Source organism: Salvia hispanica, chromosome 5 (genome assembly GCF_029641045.1).
Source record: "Salvia hispanica isolate PSC_SH4W2 chromosome 5, Shi_PSC_v1, whole genome shotgun sequence".
NCBI classification, from domain to species: Eukaryota; Viridiplantae; Streptophyta; class Magnoliopsida; order Lamiales; family Lamiaceae; genus Salvia; species Salvia hispanica.
This window is the reverse complement of record NC_142696.1, coordinates 20,854,778-20,878,614: the sequence shown is the minus strand read 5'-3', so window position 1 is coordinate 20,878,614 and position 23,837 is coordinate 20,854,778. Positions and strand designations below refer to the sequence as shown.

The 23,837-nt window shown below is 35.7% G+C and overlaps 2 protein-coding genes across 3 annotated transcripts; one reads left to right on the top strand and one right to left on the bottom strand.

Moving 5' to 3' along the window:
- Window positions 1–113: 113 nt before the first annotated feature.
- On the bottom strand, window positions 114–5,999 carry LOC125186475 (5'-3' exonuclease family protein). The gene is given in 18 exon segments (XM_048082846.2): window positions 114–294; window positions 296–421; window positions 1,000–1,051; window positions 1,133–1,179; window positions 1,273–1,329; window positions 1,415–1,529; window positions 2,400–2,481; window positions 3,136–3,220; window positions 3,330–3,449; window positions 3,521–3,571; window positions 3,811–3,876; window positions 4,622–4,669; window positions 4,801–4,849; window positions 4,938–4,991; window positions 5,072–5,131; window positions 5,427–5,485; window positions 5,722–5,838; window positions 5,913–5,999. Coding segments are annotated over 18 exon segments (1,233 nt in total). The 5' UTR covers window positions 5,925–5,999; the 3' UTR covers window positions 114–261.
- Window positions 6,000–17,597: 11,598 nt separating this feature from the next.
- Window positions 17,598–21,272, top strand: LOC125189176 (protein NRT1/ PTR FAMILY 4.5-like). Of its 2 annotated transcripts, none has more exons than XM_048086431.2 (6): window positions 17,598–17,817; window positions 17,893–17,968; window positions 18,055–18,272; window positions 19,411–19,842; window positions 19,934–20,058; window positions 20,116–21,272. In XM_048086431.2, exons 1-6 carry the CDS (start codon window positions 17,815–17,817, stop codon window positions 21,008–21,010), a joined length of 1,749 nt encoding a protein of 582 aa, XP_047942388.1. In that variant the 5' UTR covers window positions 17,598–17,814; the 3' UTR covers window positions 21,011–21,272. The 2 variants fall into 2 exon arrangements, with proteins under 2 accessions (XP_047942388.1, XP_047942389.1); XM_048086432.2 differs by having other exon boundaries at window positions 17,599–17,817; window positions 20,119–21,272.
- The last annotated feature ends 2,565 nt before the right edge of the window (window positions 21,273–23,837 follow it).

Genomic DNA, 23,837 nt, shown 5'->3' with positions numbered 1-23,837 from the left:
CCAATAAATATTTGGTGAAGATTTATTCCATTAACTATGATCGGAAGATATAAATCAATGTTTTTAATTGAGTACGTAATAAATTGGTAAAAGTCGAAAATTAACGCAGAAGATTTAAACTAGGGTCATCCATGTTAGGACCGGATCAACTTTTGCCTGTAAAAAGTTCTAGACATACTACTGCTATTAACTTAAATTCAATCACAGCAAAGTGATGTTATAGCACATAAGGTTAATCGTGAAGTTTGCACTGCTAAACTTTTAAATTTTGTGCATGGAGTGCTTTGTGTGCATATCCCACAGGTGGGGGGCTCATGCAGACAACACCCTTAGGCCTGGGATGCTCCAAGCGGGATGCTCCAAGCGGGAGCATCACCGGCTTCATTGCTCGCCGTGGAACTGCAAGAATGCATCTAGCAACCTGTCCACAAGTACCAAAAATCATTTTTAACTGTCTAGATTCATGTATTAAACTTGACCATAAAAGCGCATACGATAAAATGATTAAGCACATATTTTAAGATGCTAAGGTTGAAAATCACTGTCTGTAATAAGTCTCCAAAATGATAAACACCGTCCAACTTGCAGTCACTGTCTATATGATTTCCAATCTCATCCTAAAGCATCTTAAAATATGTGCTTACTGTCAAAAGCGCATACTGACTAAATGATGTCTACTTAAGATCATGTACGACCATATAGACTTGATATGCGCTTTTACCGCTGTCATTCTGATATACATGAGTGTCTATATGATACTGTCTATAGGGAAATAATGTCTTTAGTGAACTAATGTAAAGTGGAATGGAAATATGAGTATATATTTGGAACTTCCAGCAAAGGACCAAAATCACAAGAGCTAGCTACAAGACAATCTCTATGTGATAAACCAAATTAGTTCAGGCCAGCAAACAATAGCAAGTCCAACCTATACTAGTAGTCATCTTAATTCTGGCCTGCAAGCAAGATCTTGACAATGCAACAGAAAAAAGGTTGTACCTCCACTTTAGCAGGTAGAGAGATACCAACTGGTTTGGAATGTGATTCTGACCTGTTACAGAAATTTAGTCCAGAAGTGGTAATATATTGAATGTGCTAATTAACATCGTTCTCTTATTCTAGGGACTAATACCAGTTCTGGGGCAACTTGTGCATGGCAGTTCTGGTCTTTTTAATTGCCTAAACATAAAAAATGGATTTACTTAAAAAGTTCATATGTGCTGATGGTAGAGAATTGAAATGGAAAAAGAGCTATGATACAAGAACACATACCTTACTTATTCTGTCTATGTTGAAAGTATTCTCATTTACCAAAAATCTGACCAGACCCTAGACGACAATACAAACAATTCACCATCAAATTTCCATACAGGAAAACAACCAGACAAACTAAAAATTTCACAAAATTAATTACTTCTTCATCTGGATCTGTCCACTTTAGCTCAAGTTTATCATAGTCAGTCAAAACTGATGGTTCCCTAAAGAGCTTTCGCATATCCTGATATGGCCAATCAAATGGTATTTGGTATCTGTACAACATATTCCAAATATTTCAGCAGTATAATAAAAAAAAAAAAAGCTATAATCACAACAAGAAAAAAACCAAAAATTTCCCTGCAGTTTATGCACTTCAATAGCTTTAGAATAATACTCTATAGTCAGCAATTTTAAAATGACACATAATTTCTCTTGGATAATATTGAGTGCACCAATTTACCTACCTTTATTAATAAAAAGAATAAACATACAATTATCAAACGTCGAAAAACTCCTTCCATAAAGCATAGGCAAATGGTATTTGATAATTTCAAGAAATTGCATCCATGAATATGTGACAAGAACAGAGAAAAAACTAAAAGTAACCTCCATTGATTAGTAAACCGAATTTGATGTCATAATATAGATCATTAGCATATTTGCAATCTTAGGATCAACTAATACTTGTAAGAGAAAATTAATGTAAGAGAAAATTTATGATACTATACTTGTAAGAATTATATGAAAAACAAAAAAAAATGGATATGATGGATTGCTGTAAGAATTCATTGTATCCACATCTATACAGGATAGATGGGGAAAATTGAAGTGCTGTGACCAGATAAATGACAATTATAGCTATAAAATCTTTATATCTTGCCATCAATTTATCTTCTGAACCTAAGATAGTTATATGGCTCTTATTGAGTCACAATCACAATAAACTTGACAATGTGCTCAGGATACATCTCTTCGACACAAAATGTTAATAGTTCCTACATCCTTGGAAGAACAGGTTATCTCAAACTTAACTCCCATATAGAAGTGAGATGTGGGATTGGTGAGAAGCAGCAATAATGATTTTTTTCACTTAAATTCATGGAACTAAGAAACCATGATACATATACGGACAAAACAAGCACCTTTCTTTATTTATGTTCTCAAGAATGTGCTCTAGTGAGCCATACTGGCGGATTAATTTCAAAGCAGTTAGCCCTCCAATCCCTGAAGAAAAAGAAGCTTAGGCACTGATGTGAGTGGAAGTATAAACATCACAGTAGAGTACACATACAGAGAACTACATGTAGCTGTAAATTCATCGGAAGCACAAATAAGCCCCCATTACACACCCTTTACAATGAATGAGCGAACCTAACTTTTAGTACATAATTATAGGATGTGTGTGAATATTCTATCCAAATCTACCCACTAGGCCAAAAATATACAACTCTACAAACTCTAGGGACAACCTTTTGTCAAACGAACAAGAAAGATTCTCCACAATTTACAGAGATTTTGATAAAGTGATGAGTAACAATACATATAAAATGAAGTGTTGTTTTATTTGACAAAGTACTGAAAAAAAAGCAAGAAAAAGCAGGAGATCACTCCGGTCAGGCTGTGGAACTATGCCTGAGAGAGAATTGTTCTTCATGCCTACGACAGTTTATTAAGCAATTGTTGTATGATACCCAACCACTATTAATTTCTATTACATGAGCTAGATTTCCATCCTCAATATTAGCATAACTGAGCTTATTGGAAATACCTAGAAAAAATATCAATTGCTCAAAAAGGAAACTGCTAACCCTTCTCTACAATTTTTTGCTTTATATACAGCTCCCTCGACAACGAAAACAGCTGAGAAAGCAACATTACCTTTAATACTCTCACAATAATCACAACCAGAGAGTATGCAAAGATCAATAAACTGATCCATAGTAAGGTTCAATTCTTCCAAAACCTGTCAATTGAAAAAAAACTGGAAGGAGAAAGGAAAAGAAATGGAAACAAAGAGATAGGAAAAGAATAATCACATCAAAAATTTGGCACAACCAGGACAGCATTAATACCTTTGACACTTTAAATTCTACCACAGGGATCCTTTTGGAGGTAGGACACATCAAATGACGGAGAAATCGGGGAGCCCCAAAAGCCAGGGAATCCATATCCTCAGAGGCAACAGCATACACCTTATGTGCAAAAAGAGTTAAGAATTATAAGTTGACGATATACATACAATCATGAAAAACAATATACATACTTTGCCTTCTTTGCAAAGTGCAGCACACTGTGCTTCTGCTTCGCAAGGAGCCTGAGTGATCAAAGAAACTGTTATCATGGAAGTGAAAATTTCTCTTCTAGAAGAAAAGATTACTCAAGAAGCATATTTCATGTAGAGTTACAAAATCATGCTTAGGATCAGCTCAACCACAGACACACCATAAGCCTAAGAAGCTTTTTGCAGTCCTCTACATGAAATATGAAGCATATTTCATGTAGAGCTACGACCTCTATGAAACTAAAGAGTTATGAAATCATTCTTAGGATCACCTCAACCACAGGCACACCCATAAGCCTAAGAAGTTTTTTGCAGTCCTCATAATGCTGATTAGTGGCCTGTATTGACCAAAAATGGAATATCTAAATCAGCTCAAATACTTCATAACTTTGGATAATTAAATAACATGAAAGGCAAAGGAACTATAACGGACAGAATTAAAATATTTGAAATCTCATCAAACAGCATTGAGAATGGAGTAGCCACTTGCTGACTAACTAGATCCACTTATCATTAGCCACTAAGCTATCTAGCTACTCAGCTAATGATTAAGTGGGACTTTCATACTTTGGAGCCTTGTGACATCTTGTGGAAAATTGGATACTTCTGAATGATTTCTCTTAATCTGAGAAACACAGCAACTCTTATAGATGATGCCTCTAAAGGAATATAGCGGTATATGTCCCTTTGCACTTCATGGGACCAGAATGTAGTTTACTGTGATGCCTGGCTTCCATAAAACTAATTTAAACTTTTTTGTTATTACACTAGTGCAACCTTCTGGAAATACTTTCTTCAATCAAGGGAATATATCTCAGTTGCATCAAGGGTCTGGTTGAATTTTTACTATCATTAAAGTGCAAACCTCTGGAATACTTCTTTAAGTCAAGGGCATATGGTTTGGTTGAGTTTTATTAACAAAGCTTTAGGGGAAGGACGGATTAGCAACTCGTTCCTTAACATTTTTCTACTTCTAAACTACCTATTCAAATGGGATATAATGGGGTGTCATATTTCTTATGGCAGAGCAGGTATTATTAGAGAACATTTATGCAAAAGAAGATGCTACTGTCATAAACTCACTTTTACTGTTCTTTTGCTATATTTTTCGACATCCTCCTTGTTGCCTTCCTGCAATGACACAAAGTATTCTGCAGTTATAAACTATGAAATGCAAAAGGTGACACTGTGATAGGGATTGTCAAAAGTGACACGAGTGATAAAGTGGGGGAATAAGAGGAAGTTTTAGGTATCAAGACTACCTTCAGTGCATCATTTAGGTCATTGGTAGCATCAGCCCTTTTTAATACTCTGTATTTGGAATATTAACATCTTAATATGCATTAATCTAACAATTAATGGAAGTTCAAACTGTGAAACAGGGAATGGTACAAAAAACCTCTTTGCAAGCTCTTCTTTCTTCAAATCAGGAGGTGTACCATCAAAAACATAGCTACCATCATGAAGATCAATATTTTATGAAGAAACTCAAAAAACTTTGCAACGTGACATGACCAAAGTGAGAAAACATACACAGGCTTGATTCCAGCTTCCAAAAGTCGGATTGTCCTTGTCAACATCCCTTGTAAATGACTAAGGAAATATCAATTACTGATTTACCAGCAGTACCAGTGTCTATATTCACTTGGAATAATTGTGATATTCAGAGTAAAATGTAATTTAAGAGAAAAAATGACGTAGAAGTAAACATTTAGCCAGCCTCCTCGAGCATTCAAAATTCAGAATCATGAAGGGGCAGTTTTACATAAACCAGCACAACTGCTATCCAATTCAATAATTTCATTTTCCGTTTGTATTGTGTATTTGAAATACATAAGGATTTAGACGATTAAAACTTGCTTTTCTCTAGACTAGAGAGTCGGAATACCTTGTGACTTCGCCAGCTTCATTAGTAAGTGTTTGAGTACCGCGTCTTCCAACAGCAATCTGCAAATACAAATCACCAAATCCATCGAATACAATTCTTATTGCCCAGATTCTCTCTGCAACTTATTATAACTGCGCGCTCAGCATTTCTTACTTGTTTTAAGCGTCTAATTAGTAATTTAAATTGTTCTACAAACATACAGTATACACCAAAATACCAAAAACTATAGAGCAATTTGTGAGCAAGTGATACGAAATTTATCCTTTAAACAGGATATGATATACTCCATGCTTACAAGGAATTGGTATATGCTCATGCTAGCATCAATTGCAATTTCCCGGCCAAAGTAGGTTTCGAAATTCTGCTCTTTCATGGCGTTGGGCGCATTATCCGCCAACAGCTTCGTCAACCCCTGCGATATCCGTAAAGAAGTAAGTTTAGAGTTTGCTCAATCGAAGGAAACTTGAAAACAAGCGATATAGATACCTTTATCCCCATTTGAATTGCGCAAAACCGAAAAACAGTGATGTGGAGTTGTATACTCTTCTTGCCGTTGGGTAACGGAAGTACTTTGAAATCCCTCAACATTTTATTATTATTATTATTATTATTATTATTATTATTATTATTATTATTAATTTATCCTTCAAAATTAGCCGTCAATGTCCAATTTCATGACCACCCCATTTGATTTCAGAGATTTTGAAGATTAAACGATACTCCATATTTTTGAACTAAAATCATATTATATTCATTTGTTTATGATCATATTTATTCATAAAATCACTTCAATGTCACCGACTTTTTTAGAACATAAAATAAACTAGTAATTTAGGATCCGAAATTATCAAAAATAATATCTTGGATCAAGTAAAATAATCATTATTTAAAATAAGAAAAAGGATTTATAAATTAATAAGACTTGGGCTCGACTTATGTTCCTTAATTACGATTTATGCCAGTAATAAGACAGGCTCACAGCTTTTTCATTCAGCTAAAAGCCCAACCCCTTGGGAAGCATTATATAAAATAATTCTCAGCCCATAACATCTTATAATCACTGCCCTAAACAAATTTTCGTTTTTCTTCTGAGCAAAACAAAATACCACTACCAGAAGTAGTTTTCTGACTACAACCCAACTCAAGTCCACTAAAAAAATTAACAATGACTATTTCACATTTTCAAACAGCGATAAACTTATTAGAGGTTGGTTGATTTATAATTAAATGTGTGATATTATTAGAGGTTGGTTAATCGGTCGATTTGGTTGTGTTCGAACCTAAACTTTTGTTACCAACTAAAATACAACATAAATCGGAACCAACTCGTAAGAAATTGGTTAGATAAATAGCAGAGCAGTTATTCAATTAAATTAATTAACTGATTTAAATTGTAAATTTTAAATTTAACACTAAATGTTAAAATTGAACTCATTATAGAGCCCATGGGCCTTTTGGAACCACTAGACACCACAAGAATATGGGATGAAGGAGTGAAAAAGAAAATAAAATGTTTATTTAGCAAAAAGTGAAAAAGGTTTATTCAACGATGCCAATGATGAATTTGGTGCTTAGTTTTTCAGGAGACAAAGTACGCTTGAAGTTGTGCTCAAGGTGGTGCAACATTTTTTGCTAAAAGTCCCTCATTTTCATCGTATAGATTCTCATTCTCTAAAAGTTGATTAACCCGTAAAATAAATTTTAAAACTGAAAATATACTTGGATGTATGAAAAGCCAAAATCAAGAATTGATCATAGGCCCTTTGTCCATTACCAATAATTATGGTCGTGGGGTAGTGATAAAATGCAAACTTATATATTGTACAAACTCAAAACTCCTCAACACAACTTCAACACTGTTTCAATACAATATCAACATAGTGTAAAATTTCAAGATTTTAATGTCAACATAGTATCAACACAATATCAACACAGCATCAATCATTGACTACCGTTGAAATTCTGTTGACATTTTCATGTTGATGCTTTTTGTGATCTGTTGACATTTTTCAGTGGTCCAAATTATAGTTTTGAGTTTGTATAATATTTAGAGTTTTCATTTGATCACATTCCCATGGTTGTGAATGACACGTGTCAATGCAAAATTAGTAAAGTAATAAAGCGATAAAAAATGTAATTAGAATATTATTAATTGGGAATAAATCTAACACCATCATAGATAGAAGGTTGTTAATTTTTGTAGATAACTCAAAAATATATGAGTATTAATTATGGATGGATAGAGTATTAATTTTGAATATTACTCATTAGATTTATTTGGAAGTAATGTTGGTACAAATACATAACTTATTTTCGAAATTGCATTAAAATTGGATATGACCGCATGATAAGAGCATCCGCAATGGTCGGCTAGCGACCGGCTATCCGATTCGTCGCGCTGGCCGATCGGCTAGCCGAACCATTGCAGTCGGCGAGAGCGAAATCGGCGAGCGCTTCTGCGTGGGCTGGCCGATCGCTCGGCGTTGGCCGAAGCGCTGGCCGATCGGCTAGCCGCCATTGTGGCGGCCGGATCGGCCAGCGATCGGCCAGCGCCGATTTTTGTTTTTGTTTTTTTTTTTTTAAAAAAAAAACCTATATAAACGCGATTTTCGTTTCATTTTCATTTGCACCACTTGTTTTAACGAGTTTTCTCTCTCTCTAACTTTCTGTACAAGAGCATCATCGAGCGATGGATCACAACAACGAGTCCAGTCCAGCGACGAGTGGATCTCAGACTCCCACGGTACCTGTGGGATCTGGATGGGGGCAGATGGGCCCGGGGTTTAACATCCCTTGGAATCAGATGATGGGGATGATGGCCGGTGCGCCGGGGGGGAACCAGGGGGGTATGCCGTGGGGGATGCCGGACGGCGGGCAGTCAGCGCCCGGGTGTGGGGGTATGCCCCAGATGCAGCAGCAGATGATGGGGATGATGTGGCAGGGCGGGATGCAAGGGGGGATGCAGCACGGTATGCATCCCGGGATGCAGGGGGGGTGCAGGGGTCACCGGGAGGGGACACGGTATATCGGCCCTCGCTTGATTTTTTGACGGCTTCGTCTCACACGTCGACCCCAGTGGAGACGCAGTTCACTAGCGATGACCTTCTGTCATTGCATGATATGGGGATCGATCTCGGGGAAGATGATACTCCCGTTCCAGCGAGGCGGGCCGCGGCGAAGAAGAAGACGAGGGAGAAGGGGAAGGCCAAGGCGGTCGGCGAGTCATCGCAGCCCGCTGTTGACGACACCTCTGGCCGGAGGAAGTGGGCGGAGGATGATTACGCCGGGGTGGCCAGGGGGTGGTTGGAGGTGTGTGACGATCCGCTGGTTGCGAACAACCAGCGGATCGTCAACATGTGGGCGAAGATCAGAGCTGCCTATAGGAGGCACTGCCCGCACGGGAAGGACTTCAGCCCGGAGGAGGTCCGGAAGGGGTGGGAGCGCACCAGGGCCGCGGTGGGCCGTTTTTCGAATTTGTACGCCAACGCCCTCCGTCAGCTCAGGAGTGGGCAGAATGAGGAAGACGCCCGGAGGATCGCTGCGAGTCAGTTCCCCTTGGCGGGGAAGTATAAGGAGTTCACCTACTGGGAGTGCTTCTTGTTGCTGAAGGACTCCGAGAAGTTCCGGGCGGGGTGCGACGCTAGGTGGCCGAAGAAGCAGCGACTGAACTATAGCGGCGACTACATCGGCAGCAGCGGCGGATCCCACGACCTCCCGGATGCTGAGGAGTTTCCATCCCCTCCTTCATTTACTGGTCGCCCCCGCCCGATTGGACAGAAGCGGGCGCAGCGGGCTGCGAGGGGCGGATCCCCCCTATCGCCCCGCGAGGTCCAGTCCTCCGCCCTCCCACCCGCCCCACTCGAGTACACTCTCCATTTGCGTAACCATACGCGGGATCAGATGTACAAGGTCTTCCAAGAGTGGAAGACCGCCACTGACCCCATGGAGAAGATGTTTCTTCACGAGATGCTCGAGAGCATGCGGGTTGATTTGGAAATCGCGAGGGCACGGCTAGCGAGTTCCGACGTGGGCTCAGATACCACGGGCAGCGGCGGCGGCGACGGCGACGGCGAGGACGACGGCGATAAGGAGTAGAGAGTGGCGGGGCTCGTGTGTTGAAGCCCTTTTTTTTAAAAAAAAAATCATGTACTTTTTTTTTAAAAATCTTTGTACTTTTTTTTAATGGAATAGATTAATTTTCCCGTATATGTGATTTAATTCCGTATTTTAATCGTAATTTTAATTCCGTAAATGTAGTATATTTTGAATTATTTTTACTGCGGCTGGCCTATGACTGATGTGGCAAGTGGATTTTTTAGTGTTGCTGACGTGGTAGGGGAGAAAATGGCTGGCCTATTGCTTGCCTAAGCATTGCTCTAATATATGAAATTTTAACTTTATAACGCGGTAAAGTTCCTCCATAATAAAAGCTGACATGGATGGCGTAATTGCCTACCTTGACTTGATTTGTGAAATGGTGATAAGTTGTCGTATCACATTGCAGATGTTTTATTGTATATTGGGAAAAGAAATTCTAACATGAATGTTAGCGTAACTTTTGAAGAATTTCAGTTTGGTAATTTCAATAAAATTTTAATAAATTGAAAATTGACATATCAAACGTCATATACAATGTCTTGACTCATTAGTTTTCTGTATAGACTCAAGCAGGCAAGTGTCTTGACTCTTGGATTGAACATTTCAGAAATGATAATAATATGTGTTTAGAGGTCTTATAATTGAACCTTTGAATGTAAATTTAGCCACATATCTTTGAATTTTGATGACACGTGTATTAAACTTTGACATGCTATTAAATTTAAATATTTTAATTATTAAAAACATTTCTATAATATAAAAATACATTAAATTATAAAAACTGCATAATTAAATCCTAAAAAATAAAAATTACATAATTAAAATCCTAAAAAATAAAAATACATAATTAAAATCTTAGAAATAAAAATATATAATTAAAATCCTAGAAAATAAAAAAATACATAATTAAAATCTAAAAAATACCCCCGTGGAAGACTAGTCTTCTATCCCCAATGTTCTTTTAACGGATACTCCATCCGTCCCACATAATTTTACCCAGTATTGCATTTTGGGCCGTCCCACATAATTTTACCCAATATTCCATTTTGGGTCGTCCCACATAATTTTACCCATTTCACTTTTACCATTTTTTATAGTGGACCACATATTCCACCAACTCATTCCTACTCACATTTTATTATAAAACTAATACTTTAAAAGTAGGACTCACATCCCACCAACTATTTCAACTCACTTTCCATTACATTTCTTAAAACCCGTGCCGGGTCAAAGTGTGTAAAATTATGTGAGACGGAGGGGGTATAATTTATTGGGAAGTGGAAAAATATTTTTTTATTTAAAAATGTTTTCTTTTTAATTTATTTCGAATTTAAAAAAAAATAAAAATTTACCAACGGCATAGCCGTTGGCCAATCGAGAGATGCCACGTAAGGCAGCTCAGCGGCACGGACGTGCTCTTATTTAAGAGCAGCACCGTGCCGCTGGCACGGACGGACAAGAGACCGTCGCGGATGCTCTTATAATTGAACCTTTGAATGTAAATTTGGCCACATATCTTTGAATTTTGATGACAGGTGTATTAAACTTTGACGTGCTATCAAATTTAATTGGTGATATTTATGATTTTGTAGATTACCGTCTCATTTTTTAACTTCTCTCATATTCCGAACAACACAATTTCATTATAAACTACTTCATTTATATGATTTTATTGCATTTTTCATTTTAAAATGTAAATTTAGAATTGATTATTTTTTTAATAATTAAATTAGTATTTTAAGTGTAATAAGAAATCACTTAATAAAGGAGCACTTAATAAACTCTAATATAATAATTAAATACTATTATTCTAACTTAAAATATAAATGGTGGAAGTAGTTTCAGACCGGCCGAAATAGAAAAATGCGAGCAACATAAGACATGAAGTGTATTAAGTATAGTGAAAAAATCTCCTATACACTCTTGGATTGGATTGAAAATGTAATGTTTTTTGTGATTCCTCATTTTTCAAAACATTAATTGTTCAATTTCATAAGATACCTAGATTCTTGTGGTTCATTTCCATAAAAACACCTAGATGGCTAGATTCGTGTTCTAACCACTTGAATTGTGGTCTATACAACTTATTGCATTAATAATTGATATGTTAGGATATTTATAATAGAGATGTCTTGTGAGTAGATTGACTACCTAAATGCTTCTAGTTGCAATTCTATACCCCTCCACTTTCTTGTCGAATAGTATAAGGATCCGTTTTTACATGAAATTAATATGAAAGTTTTGCAATGTATATGCTTCTTTGACATAAGTATAATAAGTTTACCTTGGGAATATGATATAAATCATTTTTATTATAGATTGAATCATGACAGATTTTTTGTTTTTTCTGAAGAGTGGAAATAAAATCTGCTGGGTTTTCAATTTTACTGTCTTGTCTTATAGAAGGAAAATGCAAACTTTTGACCAAATTGAAAATAATGCATCACAAATTTAAGACTACTACTATATTGATTGCGAATACATATTGAATATCATTATTCAAAAATAGAATTCTGATTTATGTTGTGAATGAATATAAATTCACTTATATACACACTACAAGATTTCTAAACTTTGAACAGAGTTGAAATTAACAAAACAATTTTAATTATTAATTATAGCAGTATATTTATTTATTAAATTGCTCCACACTACTATATTTGCAAATATGCATATGTTTGAAAAAGATGTGTTGATTTTTTTCAATTAAATGTATGAATTATTGAAAATATAATTTATTTATGAACATGGTTGCATACAAATTGCCACTAATATGATACATGATGTAAGTTTCCCATAACATTCGTACTTAATAAGCATAAAAGAAATTACTACCATGGATTCATTAATAAAATTATTTGTATTTGCTTTGGCTATTTGGTTGGCCACTATTCTCATGATTAAATTTACTTTTATATTTTTATTTGCTTTGGCTATTTGGTTGGCCACTATATATTCTCATGATTAAATTTACTTTTATTTATGAACATTATATTTTTCCTTTCAACGAATTGAGGCCACACATATTACTTATATATAAAAAAAATTCGTTTCCCTTAATTATGCGAAGGGTGATTGCGTAAAATAAAAAATAGTAGTATTACTACCTAAAAAATTTAGACAAATCCTTTAAATTACGCGCTAATATCACAAGTTCTTAAACACAAATATGTGAATCTTGATATAGAATTAAGATGTTTTGGGTTTAGTTATAGTTGGGTAAAATATAGTCTCGTAATGATATGGATGTGTGAATGAAATAATTGAATGTATTTTGACAATGAGATGTGGTGATAAAGATAAGACACGCACACGAGCTTGACCACGAAATTGTGTCGTGTAGCTTTGTAGCTAAATTGGACGCTTTAATCACTTTACACTCTAATTTGTGTATACCAAAATCGACATCCCATGTAGGTAGGGTGCCCTCTATATTCAAATTATGTTATTTCCTCTCTAAAGTTTGACCCCTCAAGAACCACTTCCTCCTAATTTCTGGATAAGCCCACCAATTATTCTCTTTTATAGTAGGACTATAAAAAAAATGCCATCTTACTCTCTTTATTCACCTCATCAAAATTAAATCATGAATATTGGTCGATTTTGAACATGCAATATTGGGCAGTGATAAAATGCAAACTCATATATTGTACAAACTCAAAACTATGATCTGGACCGTTAAAAAATATCAACAGATGACAAAATAGTAGCAACAAAAAATGTCAACACAACATCAATCGTTGACACTGTGTTAACATTTTATATTGCTACTATTTTGTCATCTGTTGACATTTTCTAACGTTCCAGATTATAATTTGAAGTTTGTACAATATTTAGAGTTTTTTACATCCCCACTTTTATATATATAGTTACAAAACTATGACGATTCTTATTTACAATTCACATGATCAACCGATTTATAGACGTTAATTAGGAGAAACTTTACTTGTCCAAGTTTTTTCATTAATTCCAATCAAATTAATGGAGTATTAATTTGACTTGCATAGCATATGACTTATTACCAACTACTCCTTTTGTTTTAAGAGTTTGAAAACCCTACATTGAGTGTATAACAATAAGTATTATGTATATAGATTAAAAAAAAAATAATAAGTACTCTCTTGTGTTTGGATCGAATGTGAATGAAATTGCGATTTTAGGAAAAATCAAAAGAGGACTAAGTTTTTTAATTTGTATTTAAAAAATTGGGGAAAAAATAGAAAACACATAAAATTTATCTATTTACCGACAAATACTTTAAAAAAGATTATTGAAATTAACAATAAATGATGTACAAATACGTACTATATAGCTAATTATAGCCCATCAGAATGACTAGTTTCCGACCAATATTTTCAGACATACAACTTGGTTCACTTTAATTGACAATTTTCAACGTAACAACCTTAGGCAATTATGCATATCATAAATTTTAAAATGTAGTCGTTTTAATATCGAGACAATGAACTAGAAGTCGAGAATGCATGTGATGTGATATTGATAATGACATTCTAAAACTGTATGACTTGTACGAATTAAGTTATTGTGTTATCTGTGGCAGCTAAGCATTTTATTTTTATCATAAACGACTGAAAATTTGATATCGCTGGAAATTAGTGATGGATAATATAAAGTTTTTATATATACCTAAACCAGATATCATCAACTATAACCACCAATATTTTTTTTGCCTGCAACTTTTTCCTGTCTAAATAAAATGTCAACTATCGATTGTCTTTGCACTAATTTTTCAATAATTGCTAAAAATATCATAACTATCAATCATCAGTCATCCTAAAGTTCACAAGCACTATCAAAGTATCAATATAATAATACTCACATTGGAAGATTATGTTCTGTTAATACTACAAAAAAAGTTTTCCATATCCAAAATATTGTGGGCTTGATCTATGAATAACAGTCGATAAATCCTGAAAATCTCAAAAATAGGAAGTGATCGCTAATGCATAGGCACAAATAGCGATATATTTCTACTTCTAGAGTAGAGGGGAATATGAATTAATTGAAGCACACAAGAAAGAGTGGAACGCCAAAAGTATATATGCAGATATGAGACTGGATATTCGAGCGTACTTAACACATTTGATAGCACTAACAAAATGCATATTCTTTTCTAGCTTCTATCACATAAAAACTCCAAGGTTAAACGTGCTTAACATGGACAATTCTAAGATGCATGGCCGTCTTGGATGTTTTGCAGGGAACGTGTGAATGAGAACAAATCATACTAAAACAACTTAGGTTAGTTCATGGAACAACGGTCAGTCTGTTCATTACACGGACAACTACCTTCGTCTTAGGACTTTCTAGGAAAACTTTTTATTGATGTAATATCGTCATCTGAAGCCACCGATGACTCTATCCATTAGTAATCTCTTCTTCTCAACGACAACCACAAACACGACCCTCTTCTAGAATTTGTGGACGGAATGTGTTGTTAAAGTTTTATCATTATTATTTCGTTCGTTTACCCGACATCCTTTTTCACTAAACCGTCTAAAGAATGTATCTTGACAATGAAGCCAAGAAACATCTATATAGTTTCATGATAGAAGTGATTTTTTTATTTGTACCACATAAACAAGTTCATCATCCCAACATATATACCCTTACATTTGAGATTAGATATGATAAAAATCATTCTCGGTGTAGTATATTACAAAAACGTACTTTTTAAAATCCACAACACTTTTAATAATATTTTTATAAAAATGTAAATCATACAAAGATCGCGATCGTCTAACTAGTTCCTACACACTATTCTTTTAACGTACATCAAATAATTACTCACTAATTAAATAGCAATGAAGGATCAATTAAGCAATAATGATGACTCAATTAGCCATGTAAGTAAGTGCTCACGAGGAGGCAATGCATATATATTCCATGTTTTTTAAATATAGTTTACATATGGAAATGAATGTTGAGAATAATTGAAATTGTCCATTTGCTTAGGATATAATTTAATGGGGACCTTAGAGATTTAATATATGAAGTGAAAAGAAAGTTGTTCCACATACCACCAATTACCTTTTAATTATGTGATGGCGTAATTTCAAAAAGATGTCTGTGGTAGGGTATGGATCCCAGTTTCCAGCCAAATGCAATTAATTTGAATATTAGGCTGCACTTTTGCTAAATTTCAATTATTATTTTTTTATTTTATTTTTTTTTGTGAAGCTCAAACACAAATATCTTTGACAACATCTAAAAGATCATGATGAGTAGGGTGAAACAAAGGTTGAGAATAAGCATCAACAATCATTTTCCACATGTGCTTGAGTTTGTCGTCAAAAACTAATCCTTTGACAGTAAAATGCAGTGTCCACAAACGACTATGTAGCACAAAATGCGGTAATTTCTAGCTTCCTAAAGGAGATGTTGCTAATATAGATTGTCCATGCCAATTCTCCATGAAATAATTGATATAGAAAATCATTTTTCAATGTCTTGAAGATGGGTTATTATGAGCAAACTAGATCGTTCCAAAGTAATGCAATTGGCACTCCATCGATTGCATACTTTGCAGGTGGTGATTATGTTACTAATAATTTTGTGGAGGAACATAACCATTCTATGATTCAAGAGTCCTGTTAAACAATGTACTCCGTATAAATTTAAATACGGAGTATTAAATTCGGCAAGGCGCATAAGAAGTCTGTATGGGATAGTAATACAGTACAGTATATTAGTCCAACTATGACTGGTTTGACAAAATTGGTAAGATAGATAACTCATACTCCCGTTGGTTTCGTAAAAATATGTGCACTTTCTATTTCCGCCTGCCCCATAAAAATATAAACATTTCCATTTATAGAAAGTTATCATAATTTATTAGGCTTATGCATCAAGTTATTTACAACTTATACCACCGCTAAAACACTAATAATAATAGGGTCACACTATGCACTAAAACTATTTAACTACCCTTCTACTCCTTAATTTTCTTTTACTTTACTAATTTTGTCTTAATTCTCGTATCATATCAAATGCCCATATTTTTCCTACCAAATTAGTAATATTGTATTGCATAATACTTAAAACTCATACTACGTACTAATATTGTATTGGTGTAGTATTTTGCAAAATTAATCTTATATTGTCCACAATTTCCAGATTTAAGGCTTGGTTTCATATTTTGGAATTGAAGCCTTTAATTCTATATTCAGTGTTTGGTATTTAGATTTAGAATTTGAATTGAATTACGATTCTAATTCATCCAAATTCCACAATTTGAATTTTATATCCAAAGCAAATAATTAAAATTGCCCAAATTCACACACCACATAAAAACAGTACACTTGCACATATACACTTCCAAAATACACATATCAAACACATACTACCCACACACATTGCAGTGCACACACCTACACACAATTCCCACATACAATGTGCACAAACACACATATATACACTGCCCACACACGTTATAAATTCTTTTATATACAATTTCATAGAATTCTAATTTTATTTTCATAAATTCTAATTTAAATTTCGTGTCCAGGACCAGACGGATCATCCAAAATCATTTCTCCCAGAAATTAATTAAAATATCATATAGCAGTCGGTAAAAAAAATAAAGTGTTGGTTGTTATAGGTAAAATCGCAGTAAAGAAGTAGAGTACAAATTTGCACTTACCTTTTACTTCTACAATATGTATTGGTCAGAAAAAGGGTGGAAATGCAGAAATAATTACCAACTTTCACCTTTATACTGTGTGATGTGATTTGATGTTATAGTATGCACGTATGCGGCTAAGGAGATAGATGATTTAGAGTTGGTAAAACACATCTTTCTATCCAATATTTTGCCATGTTACTATGTGAATGGATTTGTATGTTGATTACTGACCAGACTCACAAATTTCAAATCTAGGATCCAAAGGCATCATCTTGTTAATAATTTAGGTGTCTCTCTTCTTTGCTTTGTGAACTGTGCCCATACCCCTCCTTTCCCCCTACCCCACTTTCCACTAATTCCTTTGTGAAAGTGAAGCAAGAGAAGAAACTTAGCTGCCATCCCAATGTGTCCTAATCATGATTTTCTTGAGAGAGAAATAGAAATGATCAATCAGATGTCACTCCATGTTTATATACAACTTCCTCCTTATTGCCGTATATCTCTAGTTTAACCAAGTCTCTCCTTTCCCACTCACTCTCAGCAACTTGTACAATCTCAATCCATTTCCATCCCCTCCCCATCCTAAAATTGATCTGTCTCTTTCTTTCCCCAACTTCCCCAATTTATTGATTTCTCCTCCCATCCATGGTGAGTCCATCTCTGCATTTAGCTTCTCCACACATCCATCGCTAATTCAATTTGTTTGTTTGTTGATCGAATTAGGGGGACGACGCGGAGGCCGGGCGGAGCAATCGAAGCCAGGGCAAAGGCGGATTCAAAGCCACCTCATTCATCTATGGTGCGTACCTCAAATTCTCTCAATCTCAATCTCAGTCTCAATCTCAATCTCAATTTCCTCTATGATTAATGATGTTTGATTGGCAGCATTGGCGGCATTGGAGAATATGGGAGTGGTGGCGAACATGGTGAGCTTGGTGCTCTACTTTTCATACAAGATGCATTTCGATCTGGCCACGTCAGCAAACACCCTCACTAATCTAATGGGATCGACTTACCTGCTCTCCATCGTCGGCGGCTTCATCTCCGACACCTATCTCAACCGCTTCCTCACTTGCGTCATTTTCGGCACGCTTGAAGTCCTGGTATTATTCTTTTTCTTTTTCTAAAAAAAAAAGTGTTAATTTTGGAGTAGTAGTAGCAGTGTATAACTAGGTGGTGGGAGGGGGGAGTGAAGCAAGAGTTAAGATGATGGTAGGACAACACTATTTGTTTTAAGAAACTATACATGTTACCCAATTAGAGGAGAGGAGACTAAGGGGATACATATTTATAAATTTTGCATTTAATAACATTTTATCTGGCGCCTTGGGCAGGGGATATATTTTTATTATTAAATAATCATGTCTGGTTTCATATTCACAAACTTTTGAACATGTGTGCTGGCGGTGATTCAATTAAAACTATAATTCAGGATTTCGTGTGGCCTCCTCCTTTTTTCTAGTCTAGTGGGTAGCATGTGCATGTGGGTGAAAAAAGCAGAGGGAAAAAAGGAACATTATTGCATTCCCTTTTCCCAATGCTCTCTTCTATGAACATCAACGCTTCCGTACGCAAAACACTAAATTACACAAATCATTATAATATGACCCTCACAAAGGAAACCTACCAGATATGAAAAAGACTGTTAATTATGAATATATATATAGGGAGTAACTAAATTTGTGGAATTTATGATGGGATTGAAGTGATCAAGTACAAATTTGGTAATCTAACATAATTTGTAAATACTTGTGAAATATATAAGTTATTTTACCCCATCTAGTAAGATGGGCTTGTTCCATGTTTTATAGTACTTATTAAAATCATACTCCTCTAATTATGCATGTTCTCTATAATATAAATATATCTAACTTTTTAATTAAATGCATAAATAAATTACATTTTTTTTCAAATAAACCAATTTTTGGTTGTACAAAATTTGGTTGCATAGCTTTAGTGCCTCTAATAAGAGGGAAAGAACAAGTACTAGTATTTTTTTATAAATTATTTGCTGGATAATAGAGAGTAGTAGTACTATATAAATGAAAGATTGTTATTGATTGAAATGAATCCAGCATGAAGTGAGATATTTGAAAATAGACATAATTATGTGATCCATCCATCACCTAATAATAAATCGAGTCGTGGAATGTTTTTTTCCTTTGACATGACGCGACAACCACTACATGGGTTTGGGTTTGATAATTAAAGGAGTGATGCAATTATTGTTTTTATGTTTAGGCTCTATCGATGATGACAATTCAAGCCCACAGTGACAGTTTGCTGCCCAAGCCTTGCGCCAAGTCCAGTTGCGTCCAAGGTGGCGCCGCCGTCTACTTCTACGCCACGCTCTGCCTCCTCGCCCTCGGCGTCGGCGGCGTCAAGGGCGCCCTCCCGGCCCTCGGCGCCGACCAGTTTGACTCCAAAAATCCGAAAGAAGCCAAGTCGCTGGCCAGCTACTTCAACTGGCTCTTGCTCAGCTCCGTTGCGGGCTCCTCCATCGGCGTTACTTTCGTCGTCTACGTCTCCACCAATAAGAATAATCAGAACTGGTGGAAGGGCTTTCTCATCACCGCCGTCGCTGCATTCCTCGGCTACGTCTTCCTCCTCATCGGAAAACCGTTTTACCGCCTTCATGTCCCCAAAGATAGCCCTCTCATGAGACTCACACAGGTATTTATCACTTCATTTCTACTTTCTTCATTTTCCGTGTTCTTTTCTGGGCAGTCCCTTTATAACGAAGTCATTTCACTCTTTCTATCAGGTTATAGTTGTGGCAGTAAAAAATGGGCGATTATCTCTTCCAGACAGTCCAAATGAGTTGTACGAGATCAACGAAAAGGATTCAGAAACAACAGCACCGAAAATAGCACATACCAATGAATTCAGGTAAGTGTGACCTTTGGCCGCAGTCATTAACCACTAGGCTGACACACGCATTGATAGCAGGTGGTTAGACAAAGCAGCGATCCCGCCTGCAAACACAGAGCCATCAGCGTGGAAAGTGTGCACGGTGACGCAGGTGGAAGAAGTGAAGATCATAGCAAGAATGTTGCCGATAATAGGAAGCACCATAATCCTGAACACATGCATGGCTCAGCTGCAGACCTTCTCGGTGCAGCAAGGCTACCGCATGGACGCCCATCTCGGCTCCTTCCAAGTCCCCGCGGCGTCCATCCCCGTCATCCCCCTCCTCTTCCTGATCATCCTCATCCCCATCTACGACCGCCTCTTCGTCCCCTTTGCCCGCACCCTCACCAACCACCCCTCCGGCATCACCCAGCTCCAGCGCGTAGGCGTCGGCCTCGTCCTCTCCGCCGTGTCCATGGCCATCGCCGCGATAGTCGAAGTCAAGAGGAAGAATCAGTCGTTAAAAAACCCGATGCAGCCGATCAGCCTCTTCTGGCTGGGCTTCCAGTACGGGATATTTGGCATCGCCGACATGTTCACGCTCGCTGGCTCGCTCGAGTTCTTCTACAAGGAGGCGCCCGCCGGGATGAGGTCGCTCTCCACTTCCTTCACGTGGATATCGCAGTCGTTTGGCTATTTTTTAAGTAGCGTGTTCGTGGACACCATCAACTCGGTGACGAGGCGGGTGGCGCCGAGCCGGCAGGGGTGGCTGCAAGGGCAGGATTTGGATAGGAACAATTTGCAACTCTTCTATTGGTTTCTGGCTATTTTGAGCGCTCTCAACTTCTTCAACTATCTGTTTTGGGCGGTGCGGTACACGTACAAGACGGACGATGAGAACACGGAGCAGCACGACGGCGGGGGCGTGCCGTTTCTCAAGGCGGATGAGCAGGCGTCTAAGGCGCTGGAGGAGCCTAATGGGAAATGGTGATATGGAATTTAGCTGCAGCATGGTTTGAAGATTTAAATATATGATATGTGTATTTATTATTTATAGTGGTATGTTGTATTTTTTTTATTTTTGCAGTCGGCTTTATTGTGTGTGGTTTTTTGGTGATGATTCTCGAGTATATATTGTTGGGTTTCAAGCATAGATTTGCCCAAGATAAATATACTGTAGAAAGCCTTGCAAGGGGATGAACGAAGATATTTCACGATTAATGTAAATGAAATTATATTGATTGTGTTTTGAATTTGTAGTTTATGTACAAGTTGAGTTGCATCTGTAAACTAATTAAATGATGTTTTATCATGCATCTTTCAGAAACAGGCGGTACTAAATTACAGATAAATAACAATTTTATATGTATTTAATAAAATGTGAGTTGTATTTATGCAATACTAAATTTATTTACCAATAATAATAAATAAAATGACACATTTAATGACAAATCTCTCAGTATGATAATATCATATGGAATATTTAACGAAATGCTAAGAGAACATTAGTTATGCGTATAAGCTACATATTAGTATGATTTTCAAAGGGATATAAGTGATTAATGGGCAACTCTTACATGCTAAGAAATCCCAAAACAAGTGAGCGAATACTACTCCCTCCGTCCCATAAAAATATGTGCACATTCTATTTTCGTCCGTCCCACACAAAAATATGTGCATTTCATTTTTGGAAAGTTTTATCAATTTAATAGTATAGGTCTCACTATACACTAACACTACTTTAACTACAATTTTCCTCCTCTCTCACTTTACTGTATCATTCTCATCCTCTCTCTTACTTTACCAATTTTATCTTAATTCTCATGTTATCCCTATTGCCCATATTTTTGTGGAACGGAGGGAGTAATTTTTTTTTTTTAAGATATAATTTTGTTCATTTTTTGTTAAGATATTAAGTTGATGTCACAGCATTTAACTGGTTTTAACACGAAATTAAGAACTTTGGTGCAGTCGACCTAAACACATGCAAACTCTACATTGGACCCATTTCATCGATCGCAATGTATTCTTCCTCAACCTAAAGTTTACTCTAGCACCCCCAAAAATAAGTATGGGCCCTTGATGTTTTAATAGGTCAAGCATGACAAATTATACTAGACTTCGCTTAAATAATACTATACCATGTAGCCCAAATATGATTTAATGGAACAAAAATTGAACCGCTAATATTAGATTATACTGATGTCACATATGGGGTGCATTAAAATGCTAACTTGCTAACTCATCCATGTAGTATATTAAAAATGTCAACACGATCACATTAAAATGTCAATACATATTCGTGTTGACATTTTAATAAACTGTGCTGACATTTAAATATCAATATCAATATCAACATAATGTATTCCAATATCAACTTAAGTTTATATTGACATTTATAATATATTGTATTGATGAGTTGACAAGTTAGCAACTTAAGGAAAGTTAGCAACGGATCACACCCCTGTCATATATAATCGTGTTTATATTGTTTTTATTGCATGGGTATGATGTTTAGGTCAATGTACATAGTGACCTAAACTCAATATATCTAATGACGAGAAAATATAATATTTAACTTTGCTTTTTGAATTTGCAACGATGAAAATGATGTTATAGTGTAATAAAGTTCATTACAGTATGTTATTGACCCAAGTGCAATGTCTATAATGCCAAAAAAATGTTATGCAGTTTCAAATTGTATATACAATGGTATATTTGCTCATATTAGGTCATATATATTCTTGTATATGTTATGAACTCAAATAAACTAGATTTACACTATCTATAATTTAATTTAATATACCACGTTAAATCTTGGAATAGTTTTTATACTCCTTTCATCCGTGGTAGTGGATGTTTTTTTCCGGCATGCAAAGAAATATTGTACTAAGTGAGTTAAATAAAGTAAGAATAAAGTAGAAAATTAAAAAATAAGAGAAATAAAGAGATAATAAAGTAAGGTACTACTATGGAATGTATCAAAATAGTAAAATGATGTAAAATGATTTCAATACTATGTAACGGAGGAAGTATGAGATATTCATCTAAGATCGAATTCTATGTACACAATATAATAAAATATTGTAGTAAGAAATATGAAAGGCAATGGTCTAAATAATAGAAAAATCCAAGACTGAGAATAACAAAATAAATAACTATTTGGATTTATGCATATACTTCCTCCGTCCCGGATAATTCGTCCCAGTTTTCCATTTCGGTCCGTCCCACATAATTTGTCTCACTTCACTTTTACCATTTTTGGTAGTGGACCTCATATTCTACTAACTCATTCTTACTCACATTTTATTATAAAACTAATACATAAAAGTAGGACCCACATTCCACTAATTTTTTCAACCCACTTTTCATTATAATTCTTAAAACCCATGTCTAGTCAAAGTGACCCGAATTATCTAGGACGAAGGAAGTATAATATTTTAGAAGGTTGGTATTATATGGAGTATTTATAAGCTTGTCAACTTGTCGAGTCTTGACCATGTTACATCATTTTCCAAGGAAATAAATGGAGTACAGATAATTGCATGATATGATTGGTAAAATCGAGTGTCTTCTTTACAACCATGTAAGGCCTTGAGTTTTCTAGTATATGAAGTACAATTTTTGTATTAAAAAATCAATTAAATTTGTGAAAGGTACTCATAGTCATAAGTCATAATTAAGAATTTATCATTAAGCTTTAAGGGCCGTTCACAAAATGCAGCGGTCCCAAACGGCTGCTTCGGGCGCAAAGTCTAGTGGTCTGAGCGTTGTTGCGGCAACGAAAATTATACGGTGTATATTTATTAATTATTTTA